Source organism: Budorcas taxicolor, chromosome 6 (assembly GCF_023091745.1).
Source record: "Budorcas taxicolor isolate Tak-1 chromosome 6, Takin1.1, whole genome shotgun sequence".
Taxonomy (NCBI): domain Eukaryota; kingdom Metazoa; phylum Chordata; class Mammalia; order Artiodactyla; family Bovidae; genus Budorcas; species Budorcas taxicolor.
In genome coordinates this window covers 15,743,415-15,751,565 of record NC_068915.1, presented here as the reverse complement: position 1 = coordinate 15,751,565, position 8,151 = coordinate 15,743,415, and the positions used below count along the sequence as shown (strand labels likewise).

At 38.8% G+C, this 8,151-nt stretch overlaps 1 protein-coding gene across 1 annotated transcript in view; it reads right to left on the bottom strand.

Moving 5' to 3' along the window:
• Nucleotides 1–758: 758 nt before the first annotated feature.
• The window catches only part of ELOVL6 (ELOVL fatty acid elongase 6), a 135,004-nt gene continuing 127,611 nt past the window's right edge, over nucleotides 759–8,151 (bottom strand). Inside the window, exon 4 of the mRNA XM_052642251.1 lies at nucleotides 759–1,186. Coding sequence (XP_052498211.1) covers nucleotides 759–1,186 — 428 coding nt within the window. The remainder of the gene's footprint in view (nucleotides 1,187–8,151) is intronic.

The window sequence follows — 8,151 nt, the reverse complement described above, 5'->3', positions numbered from 1 at the left end:
AGAAATACTGAGATTGGAGCTGCCCTTTCAGGAGTTGGGCGGCACTGTTTCCTTCCTCCCAGGGTGAACCCTGGGAAAATATTGTGCCCCGTTTTGTTATGGTGAACTCACTAGACTGAGGCTATGCTATGAAGGGGAACGAGTCTTTCTCATAGTTGAAATATAGTTTATCATCTGTTTTCTCAGGAGGTGATTAAGACATCTTTTCTCACGGGGGCTACAACCCATAACCTTTCTGAAAAAGTACTTTCAATTTTGCAAACGCGTTACTCTAGATACACAGCCCGTGTCGCTTCCATTTTTACCTTTTCTGTTGGCTCCAGTTTAGTGTCAAAAAAGATTAGAAAGGATTGTGTGTATGTGCTCACGTGGTTTTTAAGTAAACTTCTGTGATCCTTAGAGAAATATAACAGTAAATTCATTTTTTTCCATATACTGTTAATAGCTTGTTTGCCTTCTCTCTGCCTCTGGCCCACTTTGTTCTCATTTGTCCTAGAGTTGACAGATAAGGAGGGAATGGGGTCTTCCAGCAGCAGTCCTTTGAGATGGAGGTGTACTCAGTGAGTCCTCACCCTAAAAGGATCACTAACTTACTGGGTTAAGTCAACCTAATTATCCCTAAGCTGCCTTGGGTTGTGTGTTTGCTCATATGTCTTGTTTTGTGTTAGCTGCACCATATGTGATTCCTTGTGCCATTTTCTTTTGTCTGTTATTTTTCTTGATGACCCTGAGCTACGGCTTCCTCCTCAGTCCCGACACTAGTCAGCCTTCGTTGCTTTCCTCATCTTGCTGCCAATGTAGGCCTCGAAGAAGAAGTGGCAGAAGAGCACGAAGTAGCTGAGGTACATGAGCGAGGACCAGAAGATGTTCTGGAAGTGGGAGTGACACTGGTCGTGCTGCATCCACTGGAAGACCAGGTAATTAATGACGCAGCCTACCAGCATCTGAAGGATCTGGGACAGGGTGATGAACATGGCGAACTTCCGGGAGACGCGGAAACCCGCCGCTCGCAAGGCATAGTACGAGTACATCACAGAGTGCACGCTATAGTTCATAGTCATAAACCAACCCCCCCCAGCAACCATGTCCTTGTAGGAGTACCAGGAGTACAGAAGCACAGTGATGTGGTGGTACCAGTGTAGGAAGATCAGCTTCTGCTTCCTCAGAATAATGAATATTGTATCTCCTGGAAGACACAAACAGAAACGGACGTGAGCCGCCTGACTAGACTCCATATCAAGAAGGTGAATGTCTTGAACTTGTACCTCAGAATGAGACGGATTTGGGTTAGACTTGTGGACTGATATTTACTAGCTCAGTGCCCCTGGCAGGTTATTCGTCCTATTTTCTAGTTTCCTCATGTGTAATATGGAGATAATAGCTTGGAATTATTTGAAGATTCAATAGGATACAAAACAGGCACATGGTAAGCACTCCATAAATGTTACTGTCAGAAAGGTGTTTTGCACACAATCATATTTTTGATTTGGAAGGGACACTAGTAAGTATATTGTCCATTTCCAATGAGGCTATGCATTTTAGGAAATATCACCTAGAAGAGAGTCAAGTGATATTCATTAATCAAGAGAAACAAATTTGAATTCAAGTGCCCAGTAAAATGTTCTTAAGCCACTCTGGGGTAATAAAATCACCTTTCTTTGGTACACGACAAAAGTACACACTTTTGCAGGTTCCCTATAAAATGTAAAGCCTTGGCATATGAAAATTAGAAAAGTAAAATTTAAACAAAAGGCTATTCCTGGATAAGAGACAAGATAGCGGAGTAGGACTTGAGCTTACCTCTTCTCACAAAAACATCAAAATCACAAGTAACTACTGAACAACTGTTGACAAAAAAGATACTCTATATCCAAAGACAAAGACATCATACCAGTCAGAATGGCCATTATAAAAAAGTTTATAAAAAGTACCTTTTTAGGCTATTTACATATAAGTAATATTATATAACATTTGTGTTTGACTTATTTCACTCAGTATGACAATCTCTGGATCTATTCATGTTGCTGCAAATATCAATATTTTGTAATTTTTTAATGACTGAGCAATATTCCAGTCTGTATATGGAACTTATTTACAAAACAGAAATAGAATCACAGATGTAGAAAACTAGGTTATGGTATGTAGGGTTACTAGGGGATAAAGTAGGGGAGGGATAAACTGGGAGACGGGGATTGACTTACATACACTCCAGTATGTAAAATAGATAACTCAGAACCTGCTGTAGAGCACAGGGAACTCTACTCAATACTCTATAATGGCCTATATACAACTGATTTACTTTGCTGTATACCTGAAACTAACACAGCACTGTAAATCAACTATATTCCAATAAATTGCCTTTAAAAAGTCTACAAACAATAAATCCTGGAGAGGGTGTGGAGAAAAGGAAAGCAACCTGCACTGTTGGTAGAAATGTAAATTGGTACAGCCACCATGGAGAATGGTATGGAGGGTCCTTAAAAAATTAAAAATAGAACTATCCTATGATCCAGCCATCCCACTCTTGGGTGTATATTCAGAGAAAACCATAACTTGAAAAGATACATGCACCCTAATGTTCACTGTAGCACTATTTATAATAGCTAACATGGAAGTGATATAAATGTCCATCACAAGAGGAATGGAAAAGATGTGGTACTTATATACAATGGAATATTAGTCATAAAAAAATGAGTAAAATAATGCCATTTGAAGCAATGGATGAGAGATTATCATACTAAGTGAAATAAGTCAGAGGAAGACAAATATCACACAATATCACTTATACGTGGAATCTAAAAATGATACAAATGAACTTATTTGCAAAACAGACTTCAAAAACAAACTTATGGTTTCCAAAGGGCGGGGGAGGGATAAATTAGGCATTTAGATAATCAACAAGGCCCTACTGTATAGCACAGGGAAATCTGCCCAATACCCTAATGATCTATATGGGAAAGGAATCTGAAAAAGAATGAGATGGATTTGGGATGGATATTTATAAGTGAATCATTGCTGTGTACCTGAAACTAACCACACTGTAAATCAACTGTACTCTAATATAAATTTTGAAAAGTTAGGCAAACAGAAAAAGAACAAAAATCCTCTGTATTTACTGAAGAGGATAACAGGTATTATTTTGGTAGCAATGAATCAAGTGATAAAAAACTGAGGATGACACTTTCTTGTGGAATTAACTCTGAAAATGCTTTACAGGATTATCCAAAATTTCAGTAACATTAACCCCTTGAAGAAAAAGACTATTGTTTCTCTGGTCTGACTCTTCCATCTGAGCTATTCTGGCTACCCAAAAGACCACTATTCACATCTAAGGTAAAGAATTTATGTTATAGAAGCAAGAATGGTGCTCATGTAGGTAGATGATTGATAATGATTCTCTGAAAAGCCTAGGGATTCTGAAAAATATACTTTCAAACACTTACATAAAAATAGATGAAGAGCAGGCACAGTAACAAATACACCCAATTCTATTAACAAGTACCAGAGCAGCAAACACTGGGATGTGGGACAAAAGCAGGATTTATGTGGCAGATGCTTCATTCTCTTTCCTATCTCTGTGGATTTCAGATATGAGAAAAATCAATATCCTTCATGACCTTTGGTGACCTCGATTTCTTTTTGTATAGCAAGGGTAACTAGGTGGTCCCTCTTCTTATTCTGAAATTTAATTAACCACAAGGGGAATTAGTACTTACCCTTGTCTTATCCCTTATTCTTCAAGGATGCCCTAAAACATTGGGTACAAAGGAAGGTCAGACAATGTTGGATCTTGGAAAGACTTAAGGTTCTGATGGGACCTTAAGTAAACAGAAAAGATTGATGGGAATGTAAATTGGTACAGCCATTATGAAGAACAGTATGGAGGTTCCTCAAAAAACTAAAAACAGAGCTACCATATGATCCAGCAATCCCACTCCTGGGCATATATTGTGAAAAAACAAAATCTCTAACTCAAAAAAATACATGCACTCCAGTGTTCATATAAGCATGACAAACGACATAAGTGTCCATCAACAGATGAATGGATAAAAATATGATATGCAACCCATGCCAGTCTTCTTGTGTGGGAAATCCCACGGACAGAGGAGCCTGGTGGGCTACAGTCCACGGGGGTCACAAAGAGTTGGACAGTACTTAGCTACTAAACAACAACTGCTACACACACACACGAAGGAATATAACTTAGCCATAAAAAAGAAATATTGCCATTTGCAACAACATGAATGGACTTAGAGAATATCATAAGTGAAGGCAAAGACAAATATTATAATGATATCACTTATATGTAGAATCTAAGATATATGCAAATGAATTCATTTACAAAACAGACTCACAAACATAGAAAACAAACTTATGGTCACCAAAGGGAAAAGTTGGAGCAGGGCATGGGATAAATTAGGAGTTTCATTCCAATCCCAGAGAAAGGCAATGCCAAGCATTGTTCAAATAATCATACACTTGCACTCATTTCACATGTTAGCAGATTATGCTCAAAATCCTTCAAGCTAGGCTACAGCAGTTCATGACCCAAGAACTTCCAGATGTACAAGCTGAATTTAGAAAAGACAGAGGAACCAGAGATCAAATTAGATCTGGTAGACAGAAGAACTATGGACAGAGCTTTGTAACATTGTACAGGAGGTGGTGACCAAAACCATCAAGACAAAATGGTTGTCTGAGGAGGGCTTACAAATAGCTGAGAAAAGAAGAGAAGCTAAAGGCAAAGGAGAAAGCGAAAGATATACCCAACTGAATGCAGAGTTCCAAAGAATAGCAAGGAGAGATAAGAAAGCCTGAAGTGATCAATGCAAAGAAAGAGAGGAAAATACTAGAATGGGAGATTAGAGATACCAAGGGAACATTTCATACAAAGATGGGCACAATTAAGGACAGAAACAGCAAGGACTTAACAGAAGAAGAGATTAAGAAGTGGCAAAAATATACAGAAGAACTGTACAAAAATGACAGTTAATGACCTGGATAATCATGATGGTATGGTCACTCACTTGGAGTGTGAAGTCAAGTCGGCCTTAGGAAGCATTACTACAAACAAAGCTAGTGGAGGTGATGGAATTCCAGCTGAGCTATTTCAAATCCTAAAAGATGATGCTGTGAAAGTGCTCTACTCAATATGCCAGCAAATCTGTAAAATTCAGCAGTGGCCACAGGACTGGAAAAGGTCAGTTTTCATTCCAGTCCCAAAGAAGGGCAATGCCAAAGAATGTTCAAATTACCGTACAAGTGCACTCATTTCACATGCTAGCAAGGTAAAGCTCAAAACCCTTCAAGCTAGGCTTCAACAATATGTGAAAAAAGAACTTCCAGATGTACAAGCTAGATTTAGAAAAGGCAGAGGAACCAGAGACCAAATTGCCAATATCTGCTGGATCATAGCAAAAGCAAGGGAATTCCAAAAAAATCTCATCTACTTGTGTTTCGTTGACCATGCTAAAGCCTTTGACTGTCTCGATCACAACAAACTGTGGAAAATTCTTAGACAGATGGGAATACCCAACTATTTTACCTACCTTCTGAGAAACCTGTATGCAGGACAAGAAGCAACAGTTAGTATTGCTTAGTTAGTATACATGGAACAATGGACTGGTTCAAAATTGGGAAAGGAGTAACTTAAGGTTATACATTGTCACCCTGCTTATTTAACTTATATGCAGAGTACATCATGCTAGGCTAGATGAATCACAAGTGGAATCAAGATTGACAGGCGATATCAATAATTTCAGATATGCAGATGATAGAAAGCAAAGAGGAACTACAGAGTCTCTAGATGAAGGTGAAAGAGGACAGTGAAAAAGCTAGCTTAAAATTCAACATTCAAAAAACTAAGATCATGGCATCTGGCCCCATCACTTCATGGCAAATAGATGGGGACAAAGTGGAAACAGTGTCAGATTTTATTTTCTTGGGCTCCAAAATCCTGCGGTTGATGACTGCAGCCATGAAATTAAAAGACATTTGCTTCTTAGAAGAAGGCTATGACCAACCTAGACAGTGTGTTGAAAAACAGAGACATCACTTTGCCAACAAAGGTCCATATAGTCAAAGCTATGGTTTTTCTAGTAGTCGTATATGGTTATAAGAGTTGGACCATAAAGAAGGCTGAGTACTGAAGAATTGATGCTTTTGAAGTGCGGTGCTGGGGAAGACTCTTGAGAGTCCCCTGGAGAGCAAGGAGATCAAACCAGTCAATCCTAAAGGAAATCAACCTTGAATATTCATTGGAAGGACTGATGTTGAACTGAAGCTCTAATACTTTGGCCACCTGATCAGAAGCAGTTCATGGGGTCACAGAGTCGAACACAACTTGGTGACTGAACAACAACAGCAATGGGATTAACAGATACACATGCTATTATACATAAAATTGATAAAGATTCACTGTATAGCATAGAAAACTGTATTCAATGTCTTGTAATAAACTATAATGGAAAAAAAATTAAAACAAAAAATCTGAATCACTTTGCTGTACACCTGGAATTAACAAGATTGTAAATCAGCTATTCTTCAAGAAAACACATAGTCAGCTACTACCTAAGGAATATGGAAAAAAAAAAAGAAAAAGAAAAAGCAAACTCTAACATTATTACTTATTTGTTTAGAACAGAAAGGAAGTTTCCAGCTGCTGCATTTCTGAACCTTTTATAAAATTTTCTTTGAAGTCTTCTCTATTGTGAGATGTTTGACATATTAAACCTATAAATGTCAGACAGAATAGTAATGATCAATGGTGACAGTAACTCTCAGTTGTATGTTAAAGGGAGACAACTAGTGTTAGGAGACCTGGTGTCTACTTATTTGTGTTAATCTGTGCTATTTTTGTGTGCCTGTCAAAGATCCACTATTTCTGTGTAATTACTACTCTGCACCTCCCTTCCTTCTATGGACTGTAACATAGACATGGTAATTTCAACTTACCTTTGTTCACAGCAGAAAGAAGGTAGAATTTCCAAGGAATTGTATGTTAAAAGCAAATTTATTGTAATTGAGACTCTGAGTCTCTAAGTATTAACTAAAATAAAGCCTGTACAATATTCAAACATAATTATTTGCCATAAAATAATCAGCATTTTATCCTTTTAAATTCCTTAGATTTAATTTTACCTCTGTAATCACCTTTATGTTAAAACTTTATTGTCTAAAGAACAGTCTGAGTGGGAAGAGTGGTAGGGGACAAAACATAGACCATGACAATGGGCTAACATAGAAGCTACAAATCTGGAATAATATTGTGTTCTTCCTGTCTGAGTGGGGGGCTCTGGCTTGATATAAGACATACTAGGTGTTTTCACTTAACATGGGGAGGTGGGGGCAAAGGTCATGCCATGATACCTTCAAAATGAAATTAATTTAGATACACATAACAGTTTTTCTCAGAACAGCTATACAGGGTGATTAGATGGAGAAAGAAGATGAGAATCTTCCAGTAATGGCCCTGAATCTCTCAGGAGTAGCACTCCGATTCCATATCAAAGTTACTGTCTCTAGGCAGGCCACCAACCCAGAGAAGGGGAGTTTCCCTTGAATGAGGTTCTAGAAAGGACGCCCTGAGACCTCTCACGGTTCTTCTGATATCACAGCTGAGATGCACCAGTCATGCAGCTCTGGGAAAAACTACACAATAACTCATTTAATTTGTTGTGAGCCAATCATACTGATAGCATTCCACATCCAGGCCTATCAAAAGCTACAGAGCGACCAAGAAATGCAAACAAAAGATATTGAGACTGTGAATGCAGTGTCAGCCAACCAATCTTTCTTGGTCAAATGTCCTGCGGGCATTATGGGAAGAATTTTGGCCATGTTTAAGCAGTGGATCTTCTGACTCGTGAATGTTTTGGGCATGTCACATATTTTAGCTTCCTCTGGTTCATGTTCTTTACCACAGTCTAACCTTTGGTTTGGCTATTTTCAGTCAAGAGCCAGCCTGAAGCCAGATCATGGTGATCCGGTATCTAAGTGTCCCTCCTGAACTCTGCCTGCTACACCTGTGTTGTCAAATGCAGGCCTGTGTGCAGCTCTGGAGAAGCTCATGAGCATGCGGAAGCCCCAGCCGCCAAGAGACGGAGCGCCCACTGGGTGTGTGGCTTGTTACAGATGGCTGCGCCCCTCTTC